Source organism: Pristiophorus japonicus, chromosome 10 (assembly GCF_044704955.1).
Source record: "Pristiophorus japonicus isolate sPriJap1 chromosome 10, sPriJap1.hap1, whole genome shotgun sequence".
Classification (NCBI taxonomy): domain Eukaryota; kingdom Metazoa; phylum Chordata; class Chondrichthyes; family Pristiophoridae; genus Pristiophorus; species Pristiophorus japonicus.
In genome coordinates, this window is record NC_091986.1 from 25,338,498 (window position 1) to 25,352,817 (window position 14,320).

Here is a 14,320-nt window from a genome sequence, read left to right on the forward strand (position 1 = left end):
GGTTAGGTGAGTGGGCAAATGCATGGCAGATGAAGTATAATGTGGATAAATGTGAGGTGATCCACTTTGATGGTAAAAACAGAGAGACAGACTATTATCTGAATGGTGACAGATTAGGAAAAGGAGAGGTGCAAAGAGACCTGGATGTCATGGTACATCAGTCATTGAAGGTTGGCATGCAGGTGCAGCAGGCGGTTAAGAAAGCAAATGGCATGTTGGCCTTCATAGCGAGGGGATTTGAGTACAGGGGCAGGGAGGTGTTGCTACAGTTGTACAGGGCATTGGTGAGGCCACACCTGGAGTATTGGGTACAGTTTTGGTCTCCTAACCTGAGGAAGGACATTCTTGCTATTGAGGGAGTGCAGCGAAGGTTCACCAGACTGTTTCCCGGGATGGCGGGACTGACCTATCAAGAAAGACTGGATCAACTGGGCTTGTATTCACGAGTTCAGAAGAATGAGAGGGGACCTCTTAGAAAAGTTTAAAATTCTGATGGGTTTAGATAGGTTAGATGCAGGAAGAATGTTCCCAATGTTGGGGAAGTCCAGAACCAGGGGACACAGTCTAAGGATAAGGGGTAAGCCATTTAGGACCGAGATGAGAAGGAACTTCTTCACCCAGAGTGTGGTGAACCTGTGGAATTCTCTACCACAGAAAGTTGTTGAGGCCAATTCACTAAATATATTCAAAAAGGAGTTAGATGAAGTCCTTACTACTAGGGGGATCAAGGGGTATGGCGAGAAAGCAGGAATGGGGTACTGAAGTTGCATGTTCAGCCATGAACTCATTGAATGGCGGTGCAGTCTAGAAGGGCCGAATGGCCTACTCGTGCACCTATTTTCTATGTTTCTATGTAAACACACAGTCCTTAATTTGCATGCACCAATGCAGCACCGGTTCTGCAAGTTTCGCAGTGAAAAGCTAAACTCACTGATTTCAGCAGGTGATTTATTCAGCAGTGCTGCTAAAAGCACTCCCTCACGCACAGAAATATCAAAAAAAATTAAATTACAAGCCTTTGCAGGGGTCCAAGAAACACATCTTCTGTTTTCCTGCAGTATTTTTAAAAAATGGCCGAGTGCCAATGTTTGTGTGAGACTGCGCGTGCGCGCACGCTCCAACGCGCATGCGCAGGGTTGCCGGCAGCACGAAGGCTAATTTAAATTGTACCCGCCCCCTGCTACTTAGAAAATCGGCGCGAGTGTTAGGCTCCGCCCCCTGCTGCGAAGAGCGCGCCGCGCCAAGCAGACATCGAGCTCCAAGGAGCTCGAGAATATCGGACTTTTTTTTTAGGCGCAGTTTTCGGCGCGAAAAACAGGCGCCCAGCTCGGAGGTGCGCCGTTTTCGCCGCGGGACGAAACTTGGGGCCATAGAGATAAAGATTTAATGAAATGTTGTAAGATATGCTTTCAAGAAATCCACATTTGAAAACAAAATTGTTAGATCTGTACCTCACTGTTGAAGATGCAAGTCAGAGATGCCAGGTAGATAATGAAGCAAAAAAAGTGAGGAAGAAAATCATCTCGCAAGCTAGTTCCTGAAAAGTTTTTTTCTTAATTGAAGACTTTGGATTGATTCTCAGACTGAAAGATAAGCAGCTTTTTATCCTCAGTTTATTACTTTTCACGGTCTTGTAATGCATTGTTTTATCCTCCAGTTCTTGTCATGTTCAGCATAAAAGCTAAACATCTCAAATGGGAGAGTTACTGATGCAAAGCTATTTTTGGGATGGGGCAGAAGCCTTTTTTCAGCATTTAGTATTCCATGGCCTGCTTCTGTGCTGTAAATACTGTGTAAGACAGGAGAAACAATCTTATTTGGTTAAAGACTAGCTTCTTTGAACATCTTGGTTTCTTTCACAGGTTGATGGATTGAGTTCCCTCCATTCTGTCAAAGCCACACCGAACCGGTTTATTAAAACTAGTCAAGGGCGAAGCTGGAACACTGGTAATGGGTCGCCAGATGCAATCTGCTTTTCTGTAGACAAACCCGGGGTTGTTGTGGTAGGGTACCACGTATACGGAGGAGGTGGTATTCATGAATACGAGCTGGAAGTGTTGGTTGATGATGTAAGTTTATCAGTTTTGTTTTTAACTTGAAATAGTAAATAGTTGTGTATCTGAATGAACGTTATATTCTGAGGAATCCAATGATCCCTTGATAATTGAATATTTTGTTGACAGAGTGAGCACACTGGTGATTCAGCACATTCTCACAGATGGACTTCCTTAGAACTAGTGAAAGGGACTTACAGCACTGATGACTCTTCCAGTGACACAGCAGAAATCAGACTGGATAAAGCTGTGCCTTTAAAGGTAGGAAGCAATAAGTTTGAGCAGATACTCCTTGCTCTTAAAAAGGTTAGATAACTAATTTAGTGTATCCTAAGGTTTTTTGTAGCAAATGGATTTTATGGGCCAGCACTTGCCGTTGAAACAAATGCAGATTTAAACTATTACTTGTGAAATTATTTTGTTGCAAATTTCTAGCATTAATATATTTTATGCCTAGCTTTTAAGGTTCTGTGTAATGACGATCAAGTATATTGCATTTCTAGGAAAATGTAAAATATGCAGTACGCCTAAGGAACTATGGAAGTCGCACTGCAAATGGAGATGGAGGAATGACTACCATTCAGTGCCCAGATGGTGTAACATTCACTTTTAGTACTTGTAGCCTCAGCAGTAATGGGACTAATCAGACTCGAGGTCAGATCCCTCAGGTACTTTATTATAGGTAAGAATATGTATATCCCTTTTAAATTATTAAGATTTCCTAGCAAGGTGGTTAAATAATTCAGTACCTTTGTGTTTATGAAACCGTATTACGAAGGAGACTCAAAAGTACCAATAAATACCTGTAGCTATTGCTTTTACATGACATTTTGTGTTGTTCGAGGCCAGTTGTATTTTAACTTTAGATACATCAAAATATGAAAAAGCCTATCCAAGAATGGCCAAAAGGCATTGCAGTTTGCGTTATATAATTAGTCTTGCTGATTTTTCATCTCCTTATATGGAGCAGTCTTGGGTTCCCTCTAGCAGAGAACTTCTATACTTGTGAAAGTAGCCAAGCTAGAATATTAATCGAGACTAGGATTGAAACTCATGACCTTATTAGGAAGATTAACTCTTCTATTCACTGCCCTAATGAGTCTTTTTAATGTATATATATTTTTTAAAACAATTCTACAAACATTTCGCTGGATGAGGAAGGAATTTCTTTAATTGGTAGTCTGGGACAGTCTGTTAATAAATGTCAGTTTTCACTAAACTCGGAACAATTTTGTATCCTGGACCCACCCCAATTCAGTACTGGCTTGTCCACCCAACCTCGTTTTGTGGAAGGCCCTGCAGATAACAGTAAGAGAGGAAACCATCAGTCTGGTTAGACTGGATCCAAACCAAGCATTTGATGTAAAAGACCAGTGTGCTAATTTGCTGCGCCACCTATTCCCTCTAGATTAATATAATACTTGAATTGCAAAGTCATTAAATTAATCAAAATAAAAACCAAAGAGGATGGGAATGCACAACAGGTCAGTTGGTATCTGTAAAGAGGAAAGGTTTATGACATTTCAGATGTGTACCCTTCATCAGACGAGGAGTTGAACAGGTTTTAGTAAGTTTGGAAAAACAGAAAATGGGGGAAGAGAATCAACAGCTACACCAATCACAGAGAGGGAGTTAACATGTTAAATGACCTACACTCTGCTTGATAGAAGAGCCACAAAAGATCATCAGTAAGATAAAGGACAAAATAATGTGAAAATATTGGAGGGAAAGGGTACAAAAGGTTGGTGTATAAGCATGAGAAAGAAAAGGATATATCTGCACATGCCAAAGATATGAAATTAAATCAGAAAATGTACGCATAATACTGCAGATCTGCCAATCGTGAGAAGAGAAAAAACAATGGGTCTACACCAAGTGCCCAGATCTTCCAGCGCTGAGCCCCGATTTAAAAAGTTTGAACCAAATGTCAGTCTGGTCTCTCCTTCCCCAGGATCCTCCCTACATTGCAGGCACCCTCCTATGAAGAAAATGGAGGTATAGCCAAGATCTGAAGTTACTAATGTCAGTATTCAGACCAGATGGATGCATAGTGCCCAACAGAAAAATAAAATACTTTGCTGAAGCTTGTATTGAGTTTTATTGGAACAGCTTCCGAGACCAAAAATAGAGGTCAAAGTGGGAATAGGAGATGGAGCACAGGAGTGAGCCACAGGCAGGGCAAGATGACGCTTCAAGACAGAACAGAAATTTTTCTCCCCTTAATATTTCTTAGGCTTTTGTTGCACATATCAACCTCTTCAGTATCTTTTCACCCCCACTAATTGCCCAATTCTTTTGTCCTTCATATCTGCGGCATCTCGCTGATCTTTTCTCTCTGCCTGTTTTCTATTGAGCAGGTTGTTTATCACATTAACACCTTCTCTTTGCTGTACCTATTGGTTCTTCCCCCCCCCCCCCCCATCTCACCTTACTAAAATACATGTTTATCTCTTAGCCATCCGTACAATGACAGTTACACACACAAACCTGTTTTTGATTTTTAAAATGCTGACAACCTGCTTTTTATTTCAGGTTGCCAGCATTTGCAGTTTTTCATTTTTATTAAATCATCCAAGTTGTCATAACTAACTGGATAATCTCAACCAACTTTTGAATAACAGAGTCCTAAAATTAAACTACATCCTGCTGTTTCAATTTTTTTAAGTTTTCTTGCGGTAATAAAGCAGGTGTTCTGAACTCAGTGGATGTGATTTTACCCTTATCTAAGTCACATAGCAACAAAGATAATGTTCTGAAAAGTTTCCAGTTTTATCCCTGATCTGTACGCAGTTAGCTGATCTCAGCTAGGTAATGGTAAGGCTACAATAGTTGGCCTCTGCATCCCTGAGTTAGGAAGATAAATAATTACCAGGTTTCTCCTGGTCCTAATCTCCATCCAGTGTTGGAAAAGTGGCTTGTGTGTGGATGCCGGATGCGGATAAGAAGCTTTAACTTAATCAAACTAAAAATGGGTCTTTGATTTTTTTTTTTGGTGCATCTCTGGAGATTTTAACTTGGATATTTAATGTACTTTATTTACATGTTTGATAGATTGTGCTCATAATCACTGGGGAGAGGTTGAAAGAGAGGAATCTGTATGTCCAGTTCTCTCCTGAAGATGTTGATTCCTAGCTTTGGATACAGTTCCATAAATGCAAGACAATCTTGCCCCAGTGACTACCATTTGTGAGCCCTAATCATGAGTGAGCCATGGAGACCTGAGGATCAAGTCCTACAATAGGAGGTGGGAAAAGAATTGGAACTAAAGTCTAGATGGTTTTGAGATGGATGAGATAAAGTAAGGTGGACTTAGGAAAATAATTGCTGAGAACATGAAGCTGAAGGCTCTAGCACCAATGGTGGAATGGAGGGAGCAAGTATGGACAGACAGTAGTTCTGACTCAAGAGCAGAGTGAGAGCTGGGGGGAGAAAAGTTGCAAAGGATAACATGGAGTGATGCCATGGTGTGGTATATAGATGAGATGTGTTAACTTTAATGCATTGGACAAAGGGTGGGCCATTGGAGATAGCCAAAACCGGCCAATGGGATGAATGAGTGTACAGGCTAGGATACAGATCATAGAGTTAAAGTTGAGTTTTTATAATGTGCTACTTGAGAGTTGTGGCGATATTTGGATAAATAGAGCATGAAGGTGACAAAGGGATGGTTGTGGGTTTCGGGAGTGATGGGAATGAGGTATGATGGAAGTGGGCAATATCTGAGGTAGAAATGGGCACACTCGATTTGTGGGGTGAATAAGACTGGCTGCACATTGGTTGAGCCTGAGCAAGCAGTTGGGGAGTGGAGGGCCAGGGTTTGAAGTATATGGTGCAAACAGACCAGGATGGCTTTGGTCTTACTGTTTAGTTGGTGAACGTTCTGGCTGATCTACAGAAAGGTAGTTGAATAGTACAGTAATGGTCATCATCATAGACAGTCCCTCGGAATCGAGGAAGACTTGCTTCCACTCTTAAAATGAGTGCTTAGGTGGCTGAACAGCCCAATATGAGAGCCACACTCCCTGCCACAGGTGGAACAGACAGTTGTTGAGGGTAAGGGAGGGTAGGACAGTTTTGCCGCACGTTCTTTCCGCTGCCTGCGCTTGTTTCCTGCACGCACTCGGCGATGAGACTCGAGATGCTCAGCGCCCTCCCGGATGCACTTCCTCTGCTTAAGGCAGTCTTTGGCCAGGAACTCCCAAGTGTCGGTGGGGATGTTGCACTTTATCAGGGAGGCTTTGAGGGTGTCCTTGTAACGCTACTTCTGTCCACCTTTGCCTCGTTTGCCATGAAGGAGTTCCGAGTAGAGCGCTTGCTTTGGGAGTCTCGTGTCTGGCATGCGGACAGTGTGGCCTGCTCAGCAGAGCTGATCAAGTGTGGTCAGTGCTTCAATGCTGGGGATTTTGGCCTGGTCGAGGACGCTGATGTTAGTGCGCCTGTCCTCCCAGGGGATTTGTAGGATCTTGCAGAAGCATCGTTGGTGGTATTTCTCCAGCGACTTGAGGTGTCTACTGTACATGGTCTAATTCTTATATTCTTTAGCAAGATGACCGCTGGCGTGGCAGCTCCCTAGGGGCCTCCCCTGCTGCCATCCGGCAACTTCCCACCCCCAGCCTCCCCCCTCTCACTGTCTAACCAACAATGGTATACTATACCTGACATCCATAGATGTGCTTTTATAGTAGGAGTGGCTGATTAGCAGTTAGTGGGAACACTAGCAGTTTTTTTTTTAACCTCCCTAACCCAAGAGCACTGTCAACAATTCTAACATGGTCCCATGACTCAGATCAGCTAGCCCACTGGGGATCAGACCTGGGACCTCTTGATCTGTATGGCTCCCTAGGTAAACTCATGGAGTCACTGCAGAGCACAAATATATTTGCTCTCGAGTGTGGACTAAAAGCCTTGTCTCGGGAAAACTGCAGTTTTAAAATCCAGACTGGTTGTAGGTAGGTTTTGTGTAAATTCTATGGAGATTTTCTTGGCTGTTCTCATTGTAGTAAGTCCTCTTTACTTCAATGTGGTGACTGGTTGGCTTCTGGTTTGTACAAAAGGGCTTGTCAAATAATGTTCAGATTAAATAAATTAGGTAAATGATGATGTACAGAGAATCAAATCTAAATGAAGTACTTCACACTAGTAATATGTACCCATTTAATTTTTAGAAGTGAGTTTGATGGAGATCTGCAATCGCAGCTGCTCAGCAAAGCCAATGAGGAGGATAAAAACTGCAGCAGAGCCCTTTCTGTTGTGTCTGCAGTTGTTCGTGCAGCTAAAGATTTGTTGCATAGGGCCCTGGCTGTAGATGGTATGTATGCATTTTCTTAAATCAGTAAATTAAAATGTTATTCATTGTCAATAGTTATGTGGACTTTTTAAGGGGAAAAATATGTGGCCTATGTTGGGTAGGTGAACTGGTCGGGTAGGTGAACTGGTCTGAAGGGAGTGAGTATGGCAACTGGCAACTGCCAACTGTTGTGTGTTAAACAGGTTGTGGCAGTCTTGTTGAGCTTAATTTCATCAAATGCAAAGCAAAATAAGTTTGAAACTTTACACATCGGTCTACTCCCAAGATGAGAAGCCATTTGAAACAGTTATTTTATCAGGGCACCAACACAGTTTTGGGAGAATCCAATGTTCTAAAAATCTGAATATTCTACTCTCAAAAATGTCGGGACAGGTGAAAAATTGAGATGTTGTAAATCATGTTGAGACTAAAATAAATTCAGTGGTACTTTGACATCTGTAAATGTAGGGGTTCAATTTTCCCCAGTGATTTGTGCCGTTTTTTTGGTGTGCCGCTTTTTTTGGCGTAAGTTTAAAAAAATTAGTTTCCCCAAGGAATGTGTGCCAGCGTAACTCAGTTATGATTTTTTTAGGTTCGTTTTTTTGTAACCTGATGTCTGCGCCAGTTTTTGTCAATTATGTAAGTTTACCCCCAAAAAAATTCTCCGAGGTCGGCGTATGTGACCACTCCTGAAAAACCTTCTGATGAGTTAAGAAAAAGCAGTGCACATTGACAAATCGACACAGAAAGACGCCATTGTTTTTCAGCGAAGTTTTGGAGAGAGTCCAGAACACTGGAATATGCATAATAAAGATTACATTTTTTTCCTTATAATGCAATAAATGGAAGTTTGATGGAATTCTGTAAGTTTTCATTTTTTTTTCAACTGACACGCTACGACCGAATGTCTGCAAACAGGGCTCGAGGGTTGGAGCGTTAAAAACATAGAAACATAGAAAATAGGTGCAGGAGTAGGCCATTCGGCCCTTCTAGCCTGCACTGCCATTCAATGAGTTCATGGCTGAACTTGCAACTTCAGTACCCCATTCCTGCTTTCTCGCCATACCCCTTGATCCCCCTAGTAGTAAGGACTTCATCTAACTCCTTTTTGAATATATTTAGTGAATTGGCCTCAACAATTTTCTGTGGTAGAGAATTCCACAGGTTCACCACTCTCTGGGTGAAGAAGTTCCTCCTCATCTCGGTCCTAAATGGCTTACCCCTTATCCTTAGACTGTGTCCCCTGGTTCTGGACTTCCCCAACATTGGGAACATTCTTCCTGCATCTAACCTGTCTAACCCTGTCAGAATTTTAAACATTTCTATGAGATCCCCTCTCATTCTTCTGAACTCCAGTGAATACAAGCCCAGTTGATCCAGTCTTTCTTGATAGGTCAGTCCCGCCATCCCGGGAAACAGTCTGGTGAACCTTCGCTGCACTCCCTTAATAGCAAGAATGTCCTTCCTCAGGTTAGGAGACCAAAACTGTACCCAATACTCCAGGTGTGGCCTTACCAATGCCCTGTACAACTGTAGCAACACCTCCCTGCCCCTGTACTCAAATCCCCTCGCTATGAAGGCCAACATGCCATTTGCTTTCTTAACCACCTGCTGCACCTGTATGCCAACCTTCAATGACTGATGTACCATGACACCCAGGTCTCGTTGCACCTCCCCTTTTCCTAATCTGTCACCATTCAGATAATAGTCTGTCTCTCTGTTTTTACTACCAAAGTGGATAACCTCACATTTATCCACATTATACTTCATCTGCCATGCAATTGCCCACTCACCTAACCTATCCAAGTTGCTCTGCAGCCTCATAGCATCCTCCTCGCAGCTCACACTGCCACCCAACTTAGTGTCATCTGCAAATTTGGAGATACTACATTTAATCCCCTCGTCTAAATCATTAATGTACAATGTAAACAGCTGGGGCCCCAGCACAGAACCTTGCGGTACCCCACTAGTCACTGCCTGCCATTTTGAAAAGTCCCCATTTACTCCTCCTCTTTGCTTCCTGTCTGACAACCAGTTCTCAATCCATGTCAGCACACTACCCCCAATCCCATGTGCTTTAACTTTGCACATTAATCTCTTGTGTGGGACCTTGTCGAAAGCCTTCTGAAAGTCCAAATATACCACATCAACTGGTTCTCCCTTGTCCACTCGACTGGAAACATCCTCAAAAAATTCCAGAAGATTTGTCAAGCATGATTTCCCTTTCACAAATCCATGCTGACTTGGACCTATCATGTCACCTCTTTCCAAATGCACTGCTATGACCTCCTTAATTGATTCCATCATTTTACCCACTACCGGTGTCAGACTGACCGGTCTATAATTCCCTGTTATCTCTCTCCCACCTTTTTTTAAGTGAGATTACATTGGCTACCCTCCACTCCATAGGAACTGATCCAGAGTCAATGGAATGTTGGAAAATGACTGTCAATGCATCCGCTATTTCCAAGGCCACCTCCTTAAGTACTCTGGGATGCAGTCCATCAGGCCCTGGGGATTTATCGGCCTTCAATCCCATCAATTTCCCGACTAATAAGGATTTCCCTCAGTTCCTCCTCCTTACTAGACCCTCCGACCCCTTTTATATCCGGAAGGTTGTTTGTGTCCTCCTTAGTGAATACCGAACCAAAGTACTTGTTCAATTGGTCCGCCATTTCTTTGTTCCCCGTTATGACTTCCCCTGATTCTGACTGCAGGGGACCTACGTTTGTCTTTACGAACCTTTTTCTCTTTACATATCTGTAGAAACTTTTGCAATCCGTCTTGATGTTCCCTGCAAGCTTCTTCTCGTACTCCATTTTCCCTGCCCTAATCAAACCCTTTGTCCTCCTCTGCTGAGTTCTAAATTTCTCCCAGTCCCCGGGTTCGCTGCTATTTCTGGCCAATTTGTATGCCACTTCCTTGGCTTTAATACTATCCCTGATTTCTCTTGATAGCCACGGTTGAGCCACCTTCCCTTTTTTATTTTTACGCCAGACAGTAATGTACAATTGTTGTAGTTCATCCATGCGGTCTCTAAATGTCTGCCATTGCCCATCCACAGTCAACCCCTTAAGTATCATTCGCCAATCTATCCTAGCCAATTTACGCCTCATACCTTCAAAGTTAGCCTTCTTTAAGTTCTGGACCATGGTCTCTGAATTAACTGTTTCATTCTCCATCCTAATGCAGAATTCCACCATATTATGATCACTCTTCCCCAAGGGGCCTCGCACAACGAGATTGCTAATTAATCCTCTCTCATTACACAACACCCAGTCTAAGATGGCCTCCCCCCTAATTGGCCGGCAGCATCGGTTCCGTGCCCGGACACGGGCTCACCTGCAAAAGAAGCCCGGCTGTGGAAGGCATACCGAGGGCATCAGAAGCCTGCACTACGCATCAAATCAAGCTCGCGAGGGTGGGGGGTGCTATTGAAAGCATCAGGGAGGTCTTACTGCAGTTGTACAAAGCCTTGGTGAGGCCACACCTTGAATATTGTGTACAGTTTTGGTCTCCTAATCTGAGGAAGGACATTCTTGCTATTGAGGGAGTGCAGTGAAGATTCACCAGACTGATTCCCGGGATGGCAGGACTGACATATGAAGAAAGACTGGATCGACAAGGCTTATATTCCCTGGAATTTAGAAAAATAAGAGGGGATCTCATAGAAACATATAAAATTCTGAAGGGATTGGACAGGTTAGAGGCAGGACGAATGTTCCCAATGTTGAGGAATTCCAGAACCAGGGGTCACAGTCTAAAGATAAGGGGTAAACCATTTAGGACCAAGATGAGGAGAAACTTCTTCACAGAGAATTGTGAACCTGTGGAATTCTCTACCACAAAAAGTTGTTGAGGCCAGTTCGTTAGATATATTCAAAAGGGAGTTAGATATGGCCCTTACAGCTAAAGGGATCAAGGGGTATGGAGAGAAAGCAGGAATGGGGTACTGAAGTTGCATGATCAGCCATGATCATATTGAATGGTGGTGCAGGCTCGAATGGCCAACTCCTGCACCTATTTTCTATGTTTCTATACACTACGCATCAAATGTAGCATGTGGGGTTGGAGCTTCCTGATCACTGCGCCTGCTCAGACCTGGGTGTGGATCATGCAGACCTTGTGGGGCGAGAGAACAAAGAACCTTTTCCTACCTGCCTACTGTTTTGAGCTTCTTGCAAAGGTAAAATTTAAGCATGGGGGCAATACTGACAATGCCATACCTTGTGGAAGCCTTTTGCATAATGGTGCTGCGGAGGAGACAATTGATTTGACGTCATCGCATGAGGAACCTCCGAGCCCATAGGGAGGCCTTACCCAGACTCTGTGAGAAGGCTGCGTTTCCGCAAAGAAGTTAAAACTGAGATCTGTGCGTTAGTAAAAGCAGTCCTGCAACCTTGAAGCATCAGGAGGACTGCTTTGTCAGTTGAAGTGAAGGTTACAGCTGCACTTTCATTCTATGCATCTGGATCATTCCAAGCTACAACTGGGGATGTGTGCGCCATTTCTCAACATGCAACACATGTCTGCATTTGACAGGTGACTGCTGCACTATATGCTCGGAGGAGTGACTGCATAAAATTCCCCATGACTGCCCAGGCAATGCGTGACAGGGCTGTGGGCTTCTCCAGTATTGCTGACTTCCCAAAGGTACAGGGCTGCATTGATTGTACCCACATCGCCTTGCGAGCACCTTTGGAGGATTCAGAGATGTACAGGAACAGAAAAGGCTTCCACTCCGTTAATGTGCAACTCGTGTGTGACAACATGCATCGCATCATGTCAGTTGATGAAAGATACCCTGGGAGCACCCATGATGCGTTCATCCTACGTGAGTGTTATATCTGCCATGTTTCAGCAGCAGCCAGAAGGGCAGAGCTGACTACTGGGAGACGAGGGGTACAGCCTCGCCACCTGGCTCATGGCGTCTCTACACGTAATCCAGATGGAAGCTGACCGGGAATACACTATGTCGCACATTGCAACGTGCAGCATAAAAGAGAGGACCGTTGGCATCTTGAAACAACATTTCCAATGCCTGGACCATTCCGGAGGCTACTTGCAATACTCTCCTGAGATTGTTGGTCAGTTCACTGTTGTGTGCTCCATGCTGCATAACTTATCCATCATGAGGCAGCAGCAGCTGGTAGTAGAAGACCCACCTGAGGTGAGAGTGGCTGATGATAATGATGAGGAAGAGGACGAGGAAGCCATGCTACTACCTGAACCCGGAGCATGACGGCGGAGGAGAGCGGGCGCAGAAGGTGCAGCATTTTTTTCGGCGCAGACATTAAGCTCCATCCCCTGAGGCTACAGGACAGGCAGCGCAGCGCCAGTTTTAAAAAAAAAAAATAGAGCGGGGAAACTTGCCACACTTATTTTTGAAGCAGTTGTGGCATAGAAAAATGGGTGTAACTGGCAATACGCCAAAAAACGGCTTTGGGCAAAATTGAGCCCTATATGTTGCAATAATTATATATTCTCATATTAACTGTACAATAAATATGAGCATTTGCCACAGTTTTGGCAAAGAAATTAGATAATCTCACCTTAATGGTAAATCCACTTTGTGATTTGATATACAAGTTGTGCAGTTCTCAAACTTTACTCAATTTTTGCTCAAGTTTTTTGTGCACTTTATTTGTTTTAGGAAATTATGCTGCTGAACCTTATGTTCTGTCATCATTTAGTCAACATAGAGGCAATGGTCTACCATGTAGAAATAGGGGAAAAAATTTAACCCGTGCCTGCATTGCAGTCAGTTCATCTGGAATTGAGATCTTGGGTAAACTAATTGCTAAAATGAGGTTTGCAATCAAGTAGCAGAGAAGGTCTTCTATTTATTTCCTGGCAATCTCATTTTGCTTGTGCCAGTGGCTGTACCTTGGTCAACATATGGAAACCAGCTGGGGCCAATATTTTGTATCAACTTTTGAGCTTTATGTTCCAAACTATAAAGATACATGTCACCTACTCCCAGTTTTTGTACTACTTTGTTTTTCTCTCGTTTATATTTGGAGATTGGTAAAATAGGATGAATGGTAAATTATCCACATGAGCTTCACTCTAAACTGGATTGTAGCTGTATTTAGTTGTGTTCCTTGTGTTCTTCCTGTTGGGATCTCAATGCTGCCACCTCTAGGAAAGAGCTAGCGTGGCCCAGAATGAAGACTTTCATTTCGCAGAATAGAGGATGATCCCTGGCCATTCAGCCTCAAGTTTCTAAAAGTGGCACTCTTCTAGCATTATCAGACTTGTATGTAGAAGTTGCATGTCCTGGGATGACTAGCCTATTTATAGTACTTTTTTATACCTTCATCTCTTTTTGTACCTAACCTGGAAATACTTACTAAAGTTTTCTTTATGAATTTACCCTTTACTGTGGAGCATATTTGTGGGCATGTGTATCGCCTGCCAGCTTAAGTTACTGAAACTGGAATTTCTTGTTTTAAAACACGTGATCTGCTTTAAGAAACCCAACTTTCAATTCCATCAGCATTTGGTATGTATGTATTAAAGGTGCACCAATGTTCATTAGTATTCCGTGGACTGTGGGTCCAAGCAGAAACCACCTTGTGCACCTTGAGAGCAGCATTTGCCAAAGGCAGGGAGCACACTACCTGTTTGTCTCCTTTGCTGGGTCAACATAGATTGAACAACATTTAAATTGTACTCTACATAGAAAGTCATTTGGGCTTCTCTTCCATTTATCTCTAATCACAGCTTTCTTTTGATTACACTGATTTGGGTAATGCAGTTTCGATTTAGCTGCTAAGCAGATCTTGATACTATGGCACAATAGCAGAGATATTAACCATGGTCATTATATGCACTACCAGTCAAGAAATGGCCTGCCTGCAGGGAAGCAAGAATGTACAGCTTGCTAGATGATGAATATCTTTCTGTGCAGTATGTTTTTTTATATAATGCTATTTACTTGTGTTAAAATCAGTAAACTGTCATGTTTTACTCAGAC

The 14,320-nt window shown here is 43.1% G+C and overlaps 1 protein-coding gene across 8 annotated transcripts in view; it reads left to right on the top strand.

The window, feature by feature from the left end:
- mycbp2 (MYC binding protein 2) overlaps positions 1-14,320 on the top strand; it is a 196,305-nt gene that overhangs the window by 92,188 nt on the left and 89,797 nt on the right. For all 8 annotated transcript variants that reach the window (XM_070891705.1, XM_070891708.1, XM_070891712.1 and 5 more), the window contains 4 exons: positions 1,863-2,069; positions 2,184-2,315; positions 2,558-2,736; positions 7,220-7,362. In XM_070891705.1, coding sequence (XP_070747806.1) covers positions 1,863-2,069; positions 2,184-2,315; positions 2,558-2,736; positions 7,220-7,362 — 661 coding nt within the window. The remainder of the gene's footprint in view (positions 1-1,862; positions 2,070-2,183; positions 2,316-2,557; positions 2,737-7,219; positions 7,363-14,320) is intronic.